The sequence below is a fragment of the Anolis carolinensis genome, chromosome 5 (genome assembly GCF_035594765.1).
Source record: "Anolis carolinensis isolate JA03-04 chromosome 5, rAnoCar3.1.pri, whole genome shotgun sequence".
NCBI lineage: Eukaryota > Metazoa > Chordata > Lepidosauria > Squamata > Dactyloidae > Anolis > Anolis carolinensis.
The window spans coordinates 88,771,956-88,794,589 of NC_085845.1; the positions used below are offsets into that span (position 1 = coordinate 88,771,956).

Sequence of the window (22,634 nt, forward strand, 5' to 3'; positions counted from 1 at the left end):
AGATCAGATTAGTCTGGCATGACTTGTTTTTGGTAAATCCGTGTTGACTATTAGCAATGACCGCATTTGTTTCTAAGTGTTCGCAAACCACTTCCTTGATGATCTTTTCCAGAATCTTGCCTGGTATCGATGTGAGGCTGACCGGACGGTAATTGTTTGGGTCGTTCTTTTTTCCCTTCTTGAAGATAGGGACCACATTCGCTCTCCTCCAATCTGCTGGGACTTCTCCCGTTCTCCAAGAACTCTCGAAGATAATTGCTAGTGGTTCTGAAATAACTTCCGCTAATTCCTTCAATACTCTTGGATGTAGCTGATCTGGCCCTGGGGACTTGAATTCGTTTAGAGAGGCCAGGTGTTCCTGGACAGCTTGTTTCCCTATATGGGGTTGGATTTCCCCCAATCCTTCGTCCATTCCATGTTGCTGAGGTTGAAGATGGCTTTCTTTTTGTGAGAAGACCGAGGCAAAGAAGGCATTGAGCAGTTCTGCCTTTTCCCTGTCCCCTGTCGCCATCACCCCATCTTCTCCTTGCAGAGGCCCTATCGCCTCCTTTTTCTTCCTTTTTCTACCAACGTAAGCATGATATAAATGATATAGCCATCCTCTCCAGGTCTAGACCAGGGCTCATACACCAACTTAGGAACTTTTCAGAGTATTGCAAAACGAGCTAAATACAAATTTCAGCAAATCAAAAGTTCTGGTTTTTGAAAGTAAATTTACAAAATATAAATGGTCTATTCACAAATTCTAAGGAGCCCCGGTGGCGAAGTGCATTAAAGCACTGAGCAGGAGACTGAAAGGTCCCAGGTTCAAACCCCGGGAGCAGCGTGAGAGGCTGCTGTTAGCTCCAGCTCCTGCCAACCTAGCAGTTCAAAAACATGACAATGTGAGTAGATCAAAAGGTACCGCTCCGGCAGGAAGGTAACGGCACTCCATGCAGTCATGCTGGCCACATGACCTTGGAGGTGTCTACAGACAATGCCGGCTCTTTGGCTTAGAAATGGAGAGTCAGACATCAGAGTCACCAACCCCCAGAGTCAGACATGACTGGACTTAACATCAGGGGAAACCTTTACCTTTTACCTTATTCACAAATTATCTCTAGAGCAGGATAGAAGCTTCCAGAATTTGGGCCTTACATTCCACCACACTGGAGAGTGCACTCTGAAATAGTGATTCAAAAGGCAAAGGCAGCTATAATAAGGTTTTATTACACCAAAGGAGGACAATACATCCCCTCCGCATTAAAAATCTTTAATGCCAAAACAGCCTCTAAACCCCTCTTTGATGCAGCCACATGGGGTGAAAATTCAACTGTTAAACTAGATAGAGTGCAAGCAAGGTTCATAAGAGATCTTCTAAATGTGCCTTCTTGTGTACCAAATGTGGTCCTGCTTCTAGAAACTGGTGAATACTCATTGAGTTCTAGGGCCTGGATTCTGAAAATGAATCTATGTTTCTTGTTTCCTTAAGTACATGATTTTTTCCTTTGCTATACAGTATTACTTATCTCTCTGTGGATATCTTTCCTCTCAACTCCCATATCCATTCTCCATGTCTGAATTATCTCCTCTATTATTTCTTCTTTTACTGATATAATTTGTTTATACAAATTTCCTGCCACTTTTTTCTCCTCTCTCAGACATTTCCTAATCACTTTCTCAAATGGACTTTCTTGTTCCCTAATTCTCTCCCTCCGTCTATAGATATTTTGTCTTATAGTCCAACTTTGGATCCAATTTCCTGCTCCTATCCAATTCTGAACTTCTTTTTGCCCTAAAGGATTTCTATTCTTTGTATACAAGTCCTCAACTAATATTTTCCCTCTACTTTTGATTAATTTCAATATTCTGCCTACATTTACATATTTGTTGTGATTAATTTCCCATATTGTTGCCAGCTAATTCTCATTGTCTGGACTTAATTTCTTCTTTTTTTCCCAAAACATTTTTTTAAAAAAAAACAATTGACACAACAACAACAACAACAACAACAACAAACCATAAAACATAAACCCATCTCCGAGATTACACAGAAAGAAAGTAGGTAGGGAGAAAAGGATGGGACAAACACTGTTTGGGATGGGATTGGGGTGGGGAAAGAGACATCAACTCCAATCAAATAGGGAAAGAGTTAATTTCTTCTATTTTTCCCCCACACTTATTGTTCCTTTAAATGGCTTCTTGTATTATTTTTCCTTTCTCCTATTCCATTCCTTAAATATTATTTCTTTTTTAAATGTTATTTATTATTCTTCCATATTTACCCATTTTTTCTAGTATACTGTATTTGTAACAATCTTTGAATTTGAAATGCATCACGGTATGCTTCTAAACTTGGTATTCCCCAGCCTCCTTCTTCCTTTTTGGCATTTAACCATTCTGGTTCTTTTCCCTCCAACTGCCCATTTTTTATTCTTCTATCCCATATCTTTAACATCCCTGTTTTTACTGTATTTGGTAGTGTTTGGAACAAATATAATAATTTTGGTATAAATATTTCAGGGCCCTGATTTTATCCACTCTGGAAATGGTTCCCATTTCTTGAATTGTTTCTCTATTACTTTCCATATTTTCTTATAATTCCCCTTAATTATACTCTTTGTGTTTTTGTAGAGTCATATTCCTTAATATTTTAACTTCTTTAATCCTAATCTCAATCCTGCAATTTTCCTAATTTCAATTTTTTCCTTTGTGAGGTATTAAGACATAGTATCTCTCATTTATTAATGTTAACATATAATCCTGATAAATTCTTGAATTCCTCCAATTTTTAAATCAAATCTTTCACTATAAATAATGGCTGACTTGTAATAATAACAGCATTATCTGCAAAGAGATTCAATCTTATCTCTTCTTTCTCCATTCCTTTCTTCTCTATTTTATAACCTATGCAATTAGTGCAGTCTCTAATACTATTAGCTAATAATTCTATAGCTATTACAAATAGAGTTAGGCATAAAGGACAACCTTGTTTTGTTCCATTTGAGATTGGGATTTCTCCCATTCTTCCATTGTTCACCCTTATTCTTGCTGTGTAATTACTATACAATTGTTGCAGTGATCTTCAAAATTGGTGAACAAGAATGCTGACACTTCACTGCAAGCCATGGGTGCTACCTGTTGAATTTGTGTATGCAACTGAATGCATTGGGGACATGGAACAGAACTTACAAGAGCACCCTCTTTAATTTTGGGGACAAACAGAATAAGAATGACATATTTCTTCTGAAACTATTTTCAAAGAAAATGATACAATGAAATGCAGTCTCACATTAATTTGCAATGCAGAAACAATTATATTGTGCTATTTCTTGCCACTTTCACTCAGGTTTTGGAAATCTCAAAGGAAATAGGGTTTTTTATCTTTAGATATTCCTTCTTTTATTACAAAGGAAATAAGTTTTCGATTTAAATGATTAGTTACTTCCTTTAGAGCTGAATGTCGATCTTGAACGTGGCATAAACACAGTTTTGTAGGGAATATCTTTGGGACTGAACTAATACAGCTTTCCACAAAGAGGTGTGTTTTGTGTGTGTCATAATAGATAACCCCCTCAAAACTTTTAAAGGCATAAAATCAAAGTAGTATTGTTTAATAATATTCAGATTATTTATTTGAGATGATGATGATGATGATGATGATGATAATAATAATAATAATAATAATAATAATAATAATAATAAACTTTATTTATACCCCGCCACCATCTCCCCACGGGGACTCAGGGCAGCTTACATGGGACAGAGGCCTGAACAACATAATTGAACAAAATAAACAACAACATAAACACAATTCACAATATAATAAGATAAAAACAGTAATACAGTATAAAACGAGAATATTATAACAGTTGAAAAATCAGTCAACTGAAGCAGCAATGCAAGAATAAAATGTTGACTTAAAGTGCATAGATGTAAGGACATAATAAATGCAGGATAGATTATTAATACCATCTGGGACTGATTAGCTAATGAATATCTCACCAAAGGCCAGCTGAAACATCCAAGTCTTTAGTTGTTTCCTGAAGGAGGATAGAGAGGGAGCTAACCTAATCTCCCTGGGGATGGAGTTCCAGAGTCAGGGGGCCACGGCCGAGAAGGCCCTATCTCTCGTCCCCACGTAATTGTGAGGAAGATGGAAGCAGGAAGAGGGCCTCCCCGAAGGATCTTAGAGATTGCGTAGGTTCATAGGGTCACAAAGATAGGCAGGCCCCGAACCGTTTAGAGCTTTAGAGGTAATAACCTGCACCTTGAATTGGGCCCGGAATGTTATCAGCAGCCAGTGGAGCTGCTTAAACAGGGGGGTTGACTGCTCCCTAAGCAGCTCCGATTAGTAACCTACCTGCCAACCGTTGTACCACCTGCAGTTTCCAGGCCGTCTTCAAGGGCAGCCCCATGTAGAGTGCAGGGAAATCCAAGGCAAACATGCATATGCCCATGAAAGGTGTAATAAAGGTGCCCATGATGGGTATAGAGAAAAAAATAATGGCATTGATTTAAATAATGAACCTGAATTATGATGGGAAAGAATGGGCAACTTGGAAGTCCCTAAATAGACTGAGAAGTGAGCAGATCAAAAGACAACTTGGCAAGATGGCACTACCTGGAGAACTCCTCCACCTTGTGTGACTGTGGAGCAGAACAAACAAGTCTGCATATGTATGCTTGCCCATACTGTCCTGCCTCATGTATGGAGGAGGAGTTGTTTAAAGCTACAGACAGTGCGGTCGCTGTTGCCCGCTTTTGGTCTAAAACTAACTGCTTGTGAATCCTTTGTTTCATCACTTTTAAAAGTATTTATTATGCAATGCTTTTGACACAAAATAAATAAATGGCTGATTTGCATTCCAATACAAATTTGGCAACTGCTCCTTCATGCCATGATATTATTTATAACTACACTGGTAACAGCTCATTTACCAACCACTGATTAGAAACCACGCTTCCCTGTAAGCAGTACACCTGCATGTGTCACTTAGTGACACATTTGATAGGCATGAAAAGCTGTTCATTTCTCAGTGAATAATATTATGAAGTTTTACTACTCAAGTAGCCAATGTCAGTCATACACTCAGTGCCAGTTCTTCTGCTTCTCTTCCAACATAATCATGATAATTCATGTTGGCATCCAAAATGCAGAATGGGGAAATACAATTTGATGCTTCACACTGTAAAAGAGGTCACTCATTGTTTGCATAAATACTTAGGAAGACAGGACAGGGCAGGATACAGACATTTGAAATTGAAGGGTTACATACACACGTTTTTTTCCTTCCCATGGGTCTGATTCAACACAGACAGTCATGGGTCTCAGGACACAGTCCAAGGGAAATAACAAGCCTTCAACTATATTTTATGCTTCAGAAGTATTTTGGGATGGGTCCGCACCAATTTTTCAAAACTGTGCTACACTATTTGAATGATCAGTCTTGTTTAAAAAAGAAGAAGAAGGAACAGAAGTTCAAACTGAAATACATATTCTTTCTCAACATACACTTCTTTAATTTATACACATTTGTACTTTTGAAGAAACAACCTGACACAAAGGATCTAGAGGAACTCCCAACTGAAATCCCCAACTGGCGACAGAATCAGAAGATGAATATAAACCCAGGAAACACTGGGTGTAGAAGGCAGAGGCACATATCAATGTAGTGCAGGTCTTTAGATCCAGGAGATGTAACAAAATGTCCTTGGGACAGGTACTTATCAAAGAAAAGGATGCCTTTTGAAGGCTGGACAAATTAGTTTCAACTGGGCCTAGGTAGGGATTCAGGCTTTTCCTCAAAACCCAAGAGTTTCTCCTTGATGGATGGTTAAGGAGTGGTTTGACAGAGTGGAAACAGGTTTCAATAGGAAATAATAAGAGTCAAAACGTGAAATTTAAGTCTAAATTGTATGTGCCAGCAAGGTTTCGGGTTTTTTTGGTTACACACACACACAAATATACGTAAAACAATAACTTGGGATTGTTGACATTATTATTATAGCCTGCTTTCCTCACTTAAACAAGACTCAAAGTAGCTTATAACACGAAAAACAATATAAATTACAACTTAAAATCTACAACATATAATAATTTAAATGGAAGTAAGTGTAGAATAAGTAAAAATAATTTTAAAAATGATAGCTCATACTAGAGAAAACCAATCTCAAGGGTGGTTTTCTGAACTGATGGGGCTAACCTCAACATTAATTCCACCCAGAGTAGACCTATTGAAATCAGTGGGACTATTTAGTCACAACTAAGACATTCTATTCATTTTAACGAATGGCCTAACAGAAAAAATTGGTTGGCAAAATCTAATATTTAGCAAGTAGTTATGGCTCTGACAAACTAACTAGTATTTGCAGAATGCTTCTTTTCTATGCATATTTTGTGATGCAGTAAAAAAAAAAGTGGCCATCACTCTTACTATTAACAAGCGATTACCATTGGCACAAACATCCCTGCTCTATCAGTCACGGTTGCTTTCCAGCACGGGACTTTCTGAAGGGAATTCTCTTCTCTAATAAATCACTTGTGTCAATTATGGATGTAACCCTTGCCAGGAGATTCAGTTGGCTGTTTCCAATTAAGCATTAATGAATAAGAGCAAGTGGGGTGCTGAAAGCTCTCAGCCGACAATAGCAGCTTGGGTGTGAGGTTAAGCTACATGTTAAACAAAAAGAGCAATGAAGTAGAAAGGAAATACAACTCAGATTTCTTTTAAGTTACTTAAGCTGACATCCATATAGGCATTATTTGAAGGAAAGGAATAATGAAATTACAAACAGAAATTAGGGAAAGATGTAAGATAATTTCTTCTGCATATAGGCACTAAAACGATAAAGGGTTATTATAAGTTGACTCCCCATATCCATGGTCTCAACAATCTATGGCTTGAAAATAATTCCAAAAAGCAAGCCTTTACTTAGCTCTTTACTTAGCATTTTTTGCCAGAGAAGGCTAAAGATTTTGTAACACTACAATTCCCATGGTTCTATAATAGCTGGTATCAAACTGCATTAAATCCACATTGGAGTGATTAATTCTGAAAACTGGTAGAGTAGGGAGACTGACTGGAAGAGATCCATTTGAAGGATTTGTGTGCAACCTCTGCAAAGTAGTGAAATGTAAATTCCTAGACTTAACATGTGCTCAGGAAGAATGGCACAAGCATTTTGCACTGTTTTAATTTTGTTTATTGTATATTATGATACTATTTAAATGTTTTAATTGTTTTAATGTTATTTTATTGTATATTGGTGTATTGGCATTAACTGCCATTTTTGTAAGCCGCCCTGAGTCCACTCGGGTGAGAAGGGCGGGGTAGAAATGATAGAAATAAATAAATGAATGAATAAATAAATAATAGATCTCTGGATATCTACCAGTTGGACATCTTGAAGCTTGTTTTCCTGAATTGAGAGGGAACCAGACTTAATCTAATGTTTACCTTTTTTGGCTAAATGACTTTGCCAAAATTGGGGTATGCATTAGATTTGTGTCATATAGTAATCTTAGTGCTGAGCCAAAGCAAAAGGGGAAGCTGCTTCAGGAGGTGCATCTGGAGCTCCTCTTTGAAGGGACATCATCTCTAATCAAATGGCCAGGGCTCTAATACTATCCAATCCTGGAATTTGTAGTTTGGTGAGGCACCAGCATTCTTTGGCAGAAAAGGCTCAAAATCAGGGGTCCTCAAACTTTTAAACCCTTCAGACTGTTGAGGGGCCAAATTATCATTTGGAAAAAAAATACAAACCAATTCCTGTACACACTGTGCAAAAACAACAACAATGAAAGAACAACACAATATTTAAAAATAAAAACAATTTTAACCAACATAGACCTATCAGGATTTCAATGGAAAGTGTGGGCTTGCTTCTAGTCAAGTTAATTGGGATTGTTGTTGTGTGCTAGTCAAAGCAACGGTATTCCCCACAGTAACCTATGGATGCGAGAGCTGGGCCATAAGGAAGGCTAAGCGAAGGAAGATAGGCACTTTTGAACTCTGGTGCTGGAGGAAAATCCTTAGAGTGCTTCGGACCACAAGAAGATCCAATCAGTCCATCCTCCAGGAAATAATGCCCGGCTGCTCACTGGAGTGACTGGGTTGACCTTGAAGGAACTGGGGGCGGTGACGGCCGACAGGGAGCTCTGGCGTGGACTGGTCCATGAGGTCATGAAGAGTCGGAGATGACTAAATGAATGAGCAGCAGCAGCTCACTGGAGGGAAGGATATTAGAGGCAAAGCTGAAGTATTTTGGCCACATCATGAGGAGACAGGAAAGCTTGGAAAAGATCACGATGCTGGGGAAAATGGAAGGAAAAAGGAAGAGAGACCAACCAAGGGCAAGATGGATTGATGGTATCCTTGAAGTGACTGGCTTGACCTTGAAGGAACTGGGGGCGGTGACGGCTGACAGGAAGCTCTGGCGTGGACTGATCCATGAGGTCACGAAGAGTCGGAGACGACTAAACGACTGAGCAGCAGCAGCAGCCTTAAAGTCATTTAAGACTTCGGGCATGCCGAAATCTAAAACTGAGGGCCGCATCCAGCCCGCGGGCCTTAGTTTGGGGACCCCTGCTCAAAATCTTGTCAAACCACAGCTCCCAGAATCTTATAGTATTGAACCAAGGCAATTAAAGTGGATTTTTTCTACAGCATAAATGCACTCCAAGGTTTTCTTTTGTATTGCTGGAAGCTTTGGTGTTCTAATATAATTGTTCATAACAAAGGAATTCTAAGCAGGCAGCAACAGTAATGCATACTTCTTTTAGTCAAATTACAAAGAGCGCACTTTTTGCCACTGAACATTACATTTGGCACCAAATACTTTTTTTGGTTTCAGGACTTTGGAAATTGAGGTACACATTAGATTCGATGGCACATTAGACTCAAGTAAATGCAGTAATAGCCTATCAGCTCCTGCTCCCATTCCATGTATATAAACCAGCACTTCTTGCTGGGTGTTACTTGGATGCTGGTAATTGGATGGTATCCTTCATGACATATGAAAGTAAATAGCTCTTTCAAAGAGAATGGTCACAGAGAGAAGGGCTGAGGAAGAACAGATCAGAGGATATCACTCTGGGCTTTCATTGTTGTCCCTGCAATATCGGCTGATATATTTTACCCTAAGGGGAGGCCAGTCCCTGGAAACCAAGACAGGCATGTTTGGCCTTCTAAATGAATTGAGGTTAGTGAACATAAGCAAAATGTATATTATTAATGTATTTTCTGGCATATAAGACTACTTTTTAACCCAGGAAAATCTTCTCAAAAGTCAGGGGTCGTCTTATACGCCAGGTGTCATCTTATAGGGTGGGTGCTGAAACTTCCAAGCAGGACTGGAGAATCTGCTGTCACTGCATATAGTGGGGGGAGCTCAAAAAAAGCCGCAGACGCCATATGTGGGGACCGTATGAAAGCAGCAAGGGTGGCGCTGTACAAGTACAGTAGAAGAAAATCCACTCACCAGGATTCATGGAAAGAAGTGACTTAACGCAGTCCCAATGATGAAGTGAGGGGGTGCCTCACCGGGAAGGTGTAAGTGAAGGAAGGAGCAAGCTGCAGGCATTTGGGATGCCCGGTGTATGGGGGAAAAAAGAGATAGAGCGGCACCGTGCCCAGAAAAACATGCCTCTTTCACCCATCTGGCCCACCCGTGTATCCTATTACCATACTGCCTTCCCTCCCTCTCAGATCTCGTTCCTGAGGACTGCAGTAAAGCAGCACAGGCATGTATGTGAGAGATCTCAGAGGCAGAGAAGGAGGTACAGTAATAGGATACAAGGGTGGGCCAGAAAGGTAAAAGAGGCGTATTTGCGCTATCGCTCTGATAATCTTTTTATCTGGTGTGCATTGGAAGATGGGTAGTCTTATACGGCGAGTATATCCCAAACTATTTTAACTGGGAAAGTTGGGGGTCGTCATATGCCCAGTTCTCTTATATGCCAGAAAATATGGTAGGCCAAATACATATGGATATTAATCTAGCACTGCTGGTTCTAGATAGTGCTATTTAAATAAAAGGAAAACTAAGTGAGATTAATAAACGTTGTTACTATTTCAGTCACAGTGGAGAAATACTTTAGGTCTACAATCCATTCCCCACATTGGGAAGCTACATACCCTCCCTTCGAAAAATGGTTCTGGACAAGCTGTATATAAGAGAAGGAAGTCTTCCACACATTGTTTCACCGCAGCTCCCAGCATGACTCACCTCTGGCTATGTTGGTATGGCTGCTGGGAACTGCCATGAAATGACATCCGGAGGACTACATATGTTCCATTTTGGGTTATGGCTGAAACACCATCCAAGCTTTTCTGTTTTCCTGATCATTCCTCCTCTGCCATTACCCACATTCTGTGCTTGAAGTCACCCTCAGCTGGAACCATTCCCAATATCTCAAATACTTCTTGACATGGCACTTCCACTACTATAGTGAGCTTTTTTCTCTCTTCTTGTCTTTCCTGTCAGTGTTAGTTCCTACTAGACCATAAGTCCCCTTCAATGTGTCAATGAACTGTGACTCCCATGCCAGTTCTGAGAAACCTCACTTTAACATTCTATAAGCCTGAAAGTTTAAAATTTACTTGTAGTGAAGAAAAAAATATGGAAAATATGAAGTCAAAGAGGAAAATGGAAATTGATATAATGAGCCACATCAAGGAGGAATACAACTGGGTTCCAGGAAGTGGAATAAATTACAGAACTCAGAGAAGAGGAGAAAGGAGCAAAAATGAAGGGGAAAGTCTGAAGATCAAGTGATGCAAAATGGAAGAATTAGCAGAATATATATATGACTCAAGAAGATGATTATAAATAGAGAACTGAAAGGAAAAGGTTTCTGAAGCCAGAAATAGTGAAAGACAGATTAAAATGTGTGAGATTGGCTAAGGAAAAAACCTGAATTACAGCACAGCAGGACTGGCTTTTACATCTGCCAAGGGAACTAAATTATGCAGACAGCCATATGTCAAACAGACAAAAATGTCACGGATGTTGAGAACACCAGGAAGCATATTGTGCAACAGCATTATATGCACTTCAACATGTTAGACAACAAACTTTATATATCATGCATTCATTCTGAATATGTTTTAGTTCAACTGCATTTCTCAAATTGTGAGGAAGGCCCCAGGAGGTATAATTGCATGAAAACTCTTAAAGGAGAGCATGATGTTTCAAGAACAGTACCTAATGGTTTTACACAATATCTATCAACCTCTGTAAGGGTTTAATACTATATATGTGTGCATGTGCCTGCTGATTTTTGGAGATTCTGTGAATATTACAAGATTTTCCTAGGCCAAGAATACTTATATACAGCAGCAAATTCTAATTGATCACTGCAGCCAAACAGGGCTGATTCAAGTCATTTTCTCCCTGCGGGAAAGCAGTGAACAATGATTCGCACTCATCCAAGCCAAGAAGCAGAATACCGATGGTAGTACCAACCTGCCTATATTGGTGCCTCCCCCTTCCTACAGTAGCAGAAATATGGTACAGTAGAGTCTCACTTATCCAACATAAACGGGCCAGCAGAACGTTGGATAAGCGAATATGTTGGATAATAAGGAGAGATTAAGAAAAAGCCTATTAAACATCAAAATAGGTTATGATTTTGCAAATTAAGCACCAAAACATCATGTTATACAACAAATTTGACAGAAAAAGTAGTTCATTGCACATTAATGCTATGTAGTAATTACTGTATTTACGAATTTAGCATCAAAATATCACAATGCATTGAAAACATTGACTACAAAAATGCATTGGATAATCCAGAGCATTGGATAAATGAGTGTTGAATAAGTGAGACTCTACTGTATTAGCAAAAATTAATTTATCTGGATTTATTTCAATATGTTTGGCTATGGAACAGTCAGCTTTGGCTGATTTGATGGATAACCTATGAAGGAAGCTGGACAGCAGGAGTGTGTTCCTGTTGGATCTACTGGACTTCTCAGCATGGTATACTTCTGGGGAAACCCAAAATATGATGCTGGGAGATACCTATTCGACTCTCTGGCCATTGGCTTGGGGTCCCTCAGGGCTCTGTTTGTCCCCCTATGCTGTGTAACATATACATGAAACTGCTGGGAGGGGGTCATCTGGAGTTTTGAAGTGTGGAGCAATCTACAGTATATGCAGACTCTACTACTCCTTTTCACCTAAAGCTAAAAAAAGCTGTCATGATCCTAAACCAGTGTCTCTCATCAGTAATGGAGTCGATAAGAGCAACCAAATTGAAATTTAACCCAGACAAGACAGAGGTGCTCCTGGTCAGTCATAAGGCAGATCAGGAAATAAGAATTCAGCCTGTATTAGATGGAGTTACATTCCCCATGAAGTTTGGGTATTCTCCTGTAAATGAAACCTGAAGGCCCAGCTTTCTGTAGTGGCCAGGAATGCCTTCACACATCTAAAACATGTGCACCAACTGTGTCTGTTTCTTCAAATGCCAGATCTGACCATGTTGGTACATGTCTTAGTAACATCCCATATGGACTGCTGTACTTGGGGCTGTATTTGAAGCTGACACTGAAAAGTGTTCAGAAGCTTTGACTGGTTCAGAGTTTTGTACAGATTGTTAACTGGGGCTGGCTATAGGGAGTATACAACTCCCTTGTTGGAACAACTGCATTGGCTGCCAACTTGTTTCTGGGCACAATTTAAAGTACTGATTATGACCCATGAAGCCCTAAATGAGGAGCAAGCTATTTGTCAGATTATATCTTCCTATATGAACCTGACTAAACTCAGAGATCAGAGAGCCCTTTCCTCAGTCCCACCACCATCATAAGTAAAGTTGTTGGAGATGCAAGAGACAACCTTCTGAGCGGTTGCCCCTTGGTTCTGGGAATGCCCAATGAGGTTATAATTGCAACATCCCTGTTGTCCTTCAGGTGACAGGCTAAAACCTTTTTATTCAGGCACAGGCAGGCTTTTAAGGCAGAAGAAGATGAATGGAGAATGCTGGCTGCTCTGATGTCAATGGGATAGTGAATCTGCTTTGAGTTATAGTTAAAACTTTAAAATGGTTATTTTAAGGATAAGTTTCATGACCTTGCACAGCTTCTTTAGACTTCTAGTACTCACCTCACTAGGCTTTAACAAAAACACTTAAATAACATTTCTTCTTTTAACAGGAAAATAATTATAAAAGTCCTCAATGACTAAAGTTTATTTGAATATATAATTTATTTCAGACTAAGGTTGCCAGGACAAGCAATTTCAGGTCCTAATAGGTCAATGCCAAAACCTGGGACTTAGTTATGGTCCCTGATAAACTTGGTACATATATCAGCAGATTCAGAATAGAGTATGTTGTTTGAACACTCAGAGTGGTACCACCCATTTGTCTAACCTGTGAAGACTTGTTACTGGTTGTGGTCTATGAGAGAATGAGGTAGCCAAGTGGACATCCTAGGAAGTTGCAGTGAAGCAGACTGTAACATACAACAAGAGCAGTGCCCTACAAAAATATTTTCATAAAGGTGTTTTCACCCTGAAATTCCTCGTTTCATCCTAAGGTCCTGGAAAAAGGACCAGAGCTGAGTTCCTAAAACCTGGAAACTCTGCTCCTAACAATTATATATATTTTTTTTTAAAAAAAAAAAAACACCTTCCGAGAGCAACAAAAGTTAGACTATCAAAGGCACTGGTGAGTATCATACCACCTAGTATCATTCCTAAGGGTCCCTCAGTGATCTGCCTGGTCATAAACCTCTCTGGGAATATTTAACAAGAAAGCCACCACTACAGAAAAAGCTCTGCTTCTAGTTCTGTTCAATTGTTCTACAAGAAACAAGTGTGCTCCTGCCTTTCTAGCAATGAAGAAGCCAGGGTGAACAGCGTTACAAAGGGGTGAGATGAGGTAAAGAAAGATGTAGGAAAGAAGGGACAGTAAAGTATGAGCAGAAGAATATAAGAAGCAAGGGAGGGCTGAGCTGACATGGGACAAGGAAAGACTAAGGAGGCAGTAAGAGGAAAGAGGTGATATGATGTGATATGAGCAGTAGGATGAGGAAGCAGAGATGTAAGTTTGGGTCTCTCCATTTTAGATCCAGCACTTAAAGCATTACCCTGCACTTGTTGTCTCAAATCAGTTGTAATTGCTAAAAAAATGAAGGTTGAAACATAATGGAAGGAAAAATGCAATGCTTAATTTGCCAAATTTGCACACTTAAAAGCAAATGATAGAAATTAACACAATTAATATAACTTTCATAATATATAAATTAGATGCCTGGCTTTGATGAAGTGTAATATGACCATTCTATCTGCTCATCACAACAGAGCCTCAACTGAATGTGCCATTACCATTGGTAGGACTGCTTTTACAACAAAACTAAGCCAGTTTCCAGGGCAGCATTTACTGTACTTCCTTTCTTGATTCACTCCAGAGAATAATGTTTATGCATTGTCCATTCAGCTTCGTAAGCAAAGAGAGATAACAGGGGTAACAGGTCAGATCATTTAGCAGAGAAGTGCTACCTGTTTTGCTCGTTAAAAGTTTGTGATTTTTCTGTTAGCATTGAGGCAAATAACAAATACGCCCACATATATACAGCAATAGAGAAGCATCTCTACGAAGTCCATCAAACTGTGAATCATACTGAATTTTCTCTTTAAAAATCATAAAGAATTCCTGAAAAACAACTTTTGATAGCCTTAGGGTTTTAAATATTTCAAACAACGAAAAGCTGCAGAGAGTTCAAAATGGTAACTTTAATTGGCACTCCATCTGACACCATTGCTATGTTCCTACTTTCTGATCAACCAGGTTCCTCCTTTGCTGTGAATGATGGAAGCTAGGAAACCAAACACTAATGATGCTTGTTGGTATTTTTGACCATCTGGTGTCAACAGGAAGAGTCCATGGCTACAGCTGGTAGAATAACAATATAGTTAGGGACCAAAATATTCTGTTACGCATCTCAGACTCTTATGAAATGAACACACAGATGGTTATATCCCGACACTTTGCTAATGTGTGTAAGTTGGGGTCTTTCATTAATTGCTATCATGTGTAATGACTTACAATGAATGAGCAATATTGTTTTACAAATATCTGTTTTCCAAAAGACAATCAGAGAACTAGAATTCTGATGATGTGTCTGACTGTGCAGGTGAAGGGGGTGGTAAGAAGAAAAAGGCTATGAATGCTGTGTTCACAAAAAAAATAGAAAGTATGGAATTGGCTTTATCATCCTGGCAGATTTTTTCTGAATTCCTTTATTATTCCTACATGATCATGAAAAGTGGGCAGCTTGAGAAGGCAAACCTTTGTAAATTTCATTCTTTAGGCCAGAATTAATAATTTAACCATAGTTTTTCTAGCTGTGAAAAGTAATCAGAAATTGCAGTTTTTAAAGACTATTTCAAGTTCAGCCTTTTTCTGAGCAAAAAAAAAAAAGGAAATTGAGTTGTAACAGAGAAAATAGAACAGATTTCTGAGGAGAAAGCAACATTTCTTCACAAAACCATGGTTCCTGGCATTATTGCATAGAACGTAGCATGATTTGTAAGGAGATCATTTTTTTGTACAGAAAAGTTATTTTATACACATGGTGTTTTCTGGAATGATTTTTTTTCTGTGTAGAAATGCTATTTTCTATTTTTCTATAAAACAAATGCACTCGCATAACTTTTAAACTGCAAACATTCCTACACATCTAGGCCTATCTTCATTAGAGTTTTCCAACTTCAAGAAATCTATTATTAGTCATTTGTATATTTATTCCATCCTTAGTGCAGCTACTTATATAGTCCATCAGCATAATTCTGGCTACAACATACAGCTCTATTCTGACCTTAAATCTGAACATGGTCCTTTGATACAAGATGAGAAAATATTGATTTCTATTTTGTCCATCCAGATGTGGCTTTGACTATTTATTGTCTTTGAAGCCATCATTTGTTTCACAGCTATTATAGTTATAATGTGAGAAATGAAAGAAGCAGTTTTCCAGTCCAAATTTGGCTTACAAGTAAAGATTAAAGGAATTCTGTAAGATCTGTGAAATCAGATTCACTGTTTTCCTAACAGATAAGAGATAACAGATTATTCAGTCTAGCAACAATTGCCTAGCATAATTATATCTGGTCATATAAAGCAAGAGAAGATTCTACTCTAAATAGCTTTGGTTCTTCTGTGAAAGGTCATGCTCTTTTAAAAAGTTATGATCTCCAAAAGGTGTTTTTCCAAAAGGCTATAGATGCTGTTTTACAATATATATATATAGATTTGTTCATATGTGAGCCGTTCTCTAGCAAGTGTAATGCAAGTCAACTTCTGGAGTCCTCAATTGAGCATACAGAAATGGGGATACCTATTTTAGCTAATTTCCTTTCTGCTTCAGGGAATAAAAACGTTCAACTGTTTTCACCCCAGAAGATGAAATTATGTGGGCTTTTATATATGTGACTTTTTCACATTTTGGGTCTTGTTTTTAACCAAATTTTAATTTAGGTTTTTGCACAAAATATTGCTTTTTATGTTAAATGCAGCGAGGGTTTGTGTGTGTGCGTGTAAGACTGTTCTTGGGTAGGAAAATCTATTTTTACTCGAAGTATTTTACTACTATTCCTGGTGTAAAAAGATGGTGGTTCTTCCTTTCTGGGGCAAATGGGAGGTGATGAATGAGAGGTGGGAAGTTAAATAGCTTTTAATAACATTACTAACTATGGATATTTTTTGCTGTGAAAAAAATTACTGCATCTTCATCTAAATTTCTATATGTCGTATATGAATCTCAGAACGATTCGCTTGACATGATCAATGTACCTTCTGTAATTATCTTACGGCAGCAGTGTCAAGTGCAACAGTGATGCCATCAATCTTAAATCACATTTTATACTATGTGCAAATGAAACATGTTGATCTGATTAATGCATTTATAGAAACTTTACTGTTAGCTTATAGATTGCATCTATAAAGTTCATTTCAAGTTGGCAGGTTGTTTGACCTGGAATAGACAAGATTTTCTCTTTTTGTTCAATTTCATCCAGTCAGAATTTCAAAGGCAAAATCTAAATGAGCTAGCCTACAGCCTGAAACCAGCAAACCACTTACAATCCTTTTGCACCTGCACTGCACCATCATCGGTCAGGCAGAAGGAAAACACAACATGGATTGGTTAGGCAGTCACCACGTTGCAATATTCCTTGAGTTTGCAGCAGCTAGATGCATTTGGACCTTTCCCTCCCCTGACATCTGCTTTTTAGAAGGGATTTTTGTACATCCAACCACAGAATCTAGAGGCCTCCCCCTTCCCTTTCCATGGTCAAATTTCAAGCTGTGATAAAGTGACAGCCCTTTGAAAAAAGGTCTGTAGGGGCTGGATGTATAACTAGCCCCCTTTCCCAAAAAGTGGACGCATGTAAGGAGCAGCAAAAGTTTCTGTGTTTCAAATCCTTTGTATTTCCAGGAAAAGAAAACTCAACCAGTTCATGGAGAAACAGGCCCTAACTTGATTACAGCAGTATAGGCTTCATCTAGAATGAGGCAAGACAGTTAAAATGCATCAAGCCATTTAACATCATTTACCAAACACTGAAATTACATCCTCCTGTGAGGGCATTATGGGTAAATATGCATAAAAATATGCAAACACAAATTTATCTGTGCCTTATTTCTATCTACCCACACTTTTTCTAGGGCAAAAGTTAACTTTTGGGGGGTTTACCAAAGTGTGATATTGAAATGGTTAACTGAGAGATACATCCCAAAATTAAACTGAGCTGTTTGGAAGACTTTGGGTAAAGGTATTCAGCTTCAATGAAATTATTTTCCATCTTTACTCTGAAGTGAAGATGTAAAGAATATAAATATTCTCACTTTGATAAGAAAGAGCTTCTCAAGATGTTACCAACTTTGTGTGTATTTTCCCATTTTGAAAATGTAGGAAAAGATTTTATACTGTGAAAAAATTATTTTATTTCTTCCTATGGAGTCGGATCAAGGAAAAATGAATAATAATAATAATAACAATAACAATGACAACGACAACAACAAATACAATAACAAAGGATTGTATCAGGTTCAGAAGAAAAATCTGATGTGGACTTCTTTGGAAAAATTGGAAAGCTTACTGAGCTGTGTTTGTGAGTGCCAGGGACTTTGAGTCAGAGGGTATATGTACATTGATTATTTCACGCAGCTTCAAGGTGAATTAGACAGTTAAAATGTATCAAGCCAAATGAGGGAAAGTATGAGTTAAACCCATTTCAGCAATCCCTAAAACTAAACCAAATTGTACAGCTGGTCCACATCTTGACCAGAAATCGGGAGAAAACATGGCTATGAAGCTTCAGTCAATACAGGTTCTGGAACCAGTTTGAGGTCACCTTCCATTGTTAATGTAATCACCTCCCAGGCCTCAAATGTATTCCTGTTATGTCAATCTAACCATCTGCACAGCAAAACCATTTTATTCCAAACCGACTCCAAACTGACCTAAGTGGTCTGTAAAAATGTACCCCGAGTTTAGTTTGCAGAGGGGAAATTTCCAGGAGATTCAGAGACCAATGTCATTTCCAGTGGATTAGACAGAAGATAAATATGGATTTACTAGCAAACCCTTTGGCAATCTGTTGAATATGGACAAGGAATTGGCTCTTAATTTTTAACAGAAGCAACAGGAAAACGTTTTTTGCATCATGGCTATAACTGAGTGGCGTAATTGAGTAATAAATCTGAAGACAGCTGACAGTCCTAAGGGGAATTCAGAATCCTTCCTTAGCTTGGAATTCTTTCATTCTAAGCCCATGTATTTTTCTCTGTACTGGACACAGTCATCTCAAGGTTCTAATAAAAATCAATTGGTTACAGTCCTTTTCCACAATTATATGCAGCAGAAGGCTCAATGAGCTCAAAGGAAAAAAATGTTCTCTGCATATGTTCAAGAACTCATCCATTACCCGCTTCTTGGATAGTAAAAATAATTTTGACTGATCATCCCATCTCACACTTAATGTAGGTTTTAGTGTGTATGTGTAAGTTAAAAATTACACAGATAAATCAGATCTCAATTGCATGACTTCTCATTACGAGTTCATATTCTAAGACTCCCTGATCCCTCTTTTGCTTACAATACGATGTTAAGCAAAGTTGCAGAAAACAGCACACAAACTGTTCAGCATTTACAAAAGCTTCAATTTTTCATTCCTTTCTCTAGGCATAGTTCACATCAGGAACTGTGATGTAGTGAGAGAAGCTTCCCATCATTCTAACAACATCCCTCCCAGTTGATTGTGTAAACTAGATAGAGGCTGACAATGTGATTTCTTTACTGCATGAATATTTTAATCAGTAACCGTTCCCTGAAAATCTAGCTGCCCATAAGTCTCCTGAAGGTAGTAAATCATGGAATGCACCAAAGCTCTCTAAAATTCTGCTTGAAGTTCTTTGTACCATTTTGAGTATGTGTTTTGAGAAACATACCTTTCAAAACTCTTTTTTAAAACAGTACTTACAAACATACCCTTCCAGACACCTTTTGTTGAAAGACAGTGTTAGTACAGGCAGCCATGACTACTGTGTAGTAATAAAAGTTTTGGTCTTTTAAGAGGCATTGAACAGACTGTACATATTTTGAGAAAATGTACTTACCTCATTGAGCTCATCCTTTGCATTGTAGTAAACAATATCATTAGCCTGTACAAAAGAGAAACAACAATTGGAGTTAATGTCAAAACGTGCAGCAAAAAAGACATTTACAGTATGATCTTCTGAGTTGTGAAACATTTTTCAGATACAGTATACTGGATTGTAACCTAAAGAACCATAAGATCTACTAATATGAGAAAGGTACTGTCCAAATTAAATATGTTGCCATTTTAACCCTTCTCTGATACTTAGCAGTTTGAGCTTGGAACTATGGATCTCGAAATCAGGATTCAAATCACTGCTTGGCCATGGGAATCTGCTGGGTGACCTCAACCAAATAACACTCTCTTAGTTTTAGAGGAAGGCAAAAGCAACCCTCCTGCCCAGAACAAATCTTTCCCAAAACAATTTAATAGGTCCATAAATTGGAAATGACTTGAAGGCACATACCAACAAGGGCTCACCTATATGTGTAACCACACCAAGAAAATACCAAGGAAGATTAATAAGTCTAATAATGTGCTTCTTAGAACATGCTTTAAGTAAAAAGGAGCTATGATCTCCTTATGGATGAGGAGGATGCCAACCTATTATGCCTCATGGATATTTGACTGAGAGATAATAATGGTCTGACGTGAGTTCAAAGTTCTCCCAGAATGATATTGTGTTAGTGAGCAGGTAAGGGAAACTATGTGGAGGCAGAATAGCATCTCAACCTGAGCAGACTACCATATATACTCTAGTGTAAGGCAATGCGAATCGAAGCTGAGGCACCAAATTTTACCACAAAAAAACGGGAAAACTTATTGACTCAAGTATAAGACGAGGGTGAGAAATGCAGCAACTAATGGTAAATTTTTAAAAATTAAAATAGATACCAATATAATTACATTAATTGAGGCATCAGTAGGTTAAATGTTTTTGAATATTTACATAATACTGTAATTTAAGATAATATTAAGACTTTAATAAGAGAAGACTGATTGCTTATATACTTGCGTATAAGCCGACTCGAATATAAGCTAGCCCTCGCTCGAGTATAAGCCAAGGGGAGCCTTTTCAGCCCTAAAAAGGGGCTGAAAACTCAGCTTATACTCAAGTATATATGGTACCTAATAAGAATCTGAAACTCATTTTGCCAGAAGACTAGGGATTCCAATAGTGTACTTGCCATCCCACTACCTATTTAGCTTCCTGCTACAATCTCAGCACTGGTCTCAGAGTTAGAGTCACCGAGACTTTTGATTCTGAGTGACTTCAACATTTGAGATCCACAAGATAAAGTAAAGTAGGCTGATGAACAAATCAATCACGAAGATGGAGTCAATCTGAAAAGGAAGTGGGAGTTTGGATATAAATGCAAGAAATCATAACATCTTTTTTATTAACTGAAATTTCATCTGAAAATAATTCAGAACAATTGCTCTTCTCATTAATCCTACATTTCAGAATATGCATTAAGGTTGCTTTAAAAATAATGTACTTCTGCTTAAACATTATTATTAAATAGAATATTTCTCATTAGGAATTTAATCTGTCACATACATCATTTAAATTGAGTTCTTTGGAGAAGCTCTTCATGCTTTCAATCAATTTGATTTAAACCAAATCAACTCTGGTTGAAACCCATCCAAAGATCAATAAGAAGTGAACATCTGAGAGAATATCAATTGGCCAGATAGTTTAAATCATACATACTAAGGGCCAAGCTGATATGCTCAGAAGTAACAGTGCACAGATCTATTAAATTTACTTTCTTCCACATCTGATTTTGTTTCCTTTTAGTGAGAGAAAATCTGATTTACAATATGAACTGAAATGTTCATCCCAATTTAGTAGTAGTTTGCATATCAGTTTTAATGATGAATTTTAAACTTCCCTTCTATGTCTAATGTTTGTTTTGTGTAGTTTAATATGTATTTTATGGAACATGGAAGGTATAACCAAGTTCCATATAATGAATGATTTTGTATCTGTGGAGCGGTGGAGAATGAAGATATCACACATGTACGGTTTAGTTGTAACTTGTATAAGAAAGAAAGAAACCTATACCTCGGGCTGTACCGTATACAAAAAAACACATTGGGATGCTTATATTAATACTACATTTTTACTGGCCAGCCAGAATGTTAAAATAACATACAAAACAGCCCCTTTGCTATTTAAAGCTACACAGGTGAGAACTACATATTTGGAGTCGATTGGTGTAAATTGTACGGGTGATGCAGATATTTGATTTGGATCAGGATCTTGACACCTTGTTAACAGCTTGTTTATTTAAACTTTGGTTGTAATGTCAGACCTGGCCACGGTAGCCCACACCTTGATCATATCCCATTTGGACTACCGCAACACCCTGTACATGGGGCTGCTTTTGAAGACAGTTCAGAATCTGCAACTGGTTCAGAGATTGGCAGCCATATTACTAACTGGAGCACCATACAGGGAGCAGACAACTTCTATGTTACGGCAACTCCACTGGCTGCTGATCTACTTCTGGGCTAAATACAAAGTGCTGGTTATGACTTACAAAGCCCTAAATAGGCAAATCCATACAATAACACATGAATCCCTAAATCCTTCCAAGAACAGAGCTGTTTCAGAGGAAACCTCCCAAATCATTAAACCAGTCTATCAGAAGTACATTGGCTATTTCTCGCCTACTGATCCCAAAAACACAGAAAGTAGAACATAGTTGCTCTTCTTTTAAACAAAAGGGAAACCACATCAATTGTGGCAGGATGGTGGTATGCCTAAAGGGAAGGGCAAGGGAAGGGAGAAGGAGGGAAAGGCGGAAGGGGAAGGAGAAAAGAAAGGGAAAAGAAAATGGGGAGGAGCAAAAGAAAGGGAAGGGAAAGGGCAGGGGGATGGGAGATTTTTAGAGATTTTTAATGAGATTGTATTGACTTATTATGCGTATTGTGGTATGTATTTAAGTTGTTTTATAATTTAATGAGTTGTTTCTGATTTGTTTATTTATTACTGTCGGCATTGAATGTATTTTGTTGTAAGCTGCCCTGAGTCCCTT

The 22,634-nt window shown here is 38.2% G+C and overlaps 1 protein-coding gene across 5 annotated transcripts in view; it reads right to left on the bottom strand.

Annotated features, from left to right (window-relative positions):
• The window catches only part of cacna2d1 (calcium voltage-gated channel auxiliary subunit alpha2delta 1), a 574,720-nt gene that overhangs the window by 244,790 nt on the left and 307,296 nt on the right, over positions 1–22,634 (bottom strand). For all 5 annotated transcript variants that reach the window (XM_008111505.3, XM_008111506.3, XM_062981743.1 and 2 more), the window contains one exon: positions 19,610–19,654. In XM_008111505.3, coding sequence (XP_008109712.1) covers positions 19,610–19,654 — 45 coding nt within the window. The remainder of the gene's footprint in view (positions 1–19,609; positions 19,655–22,634) is intronic.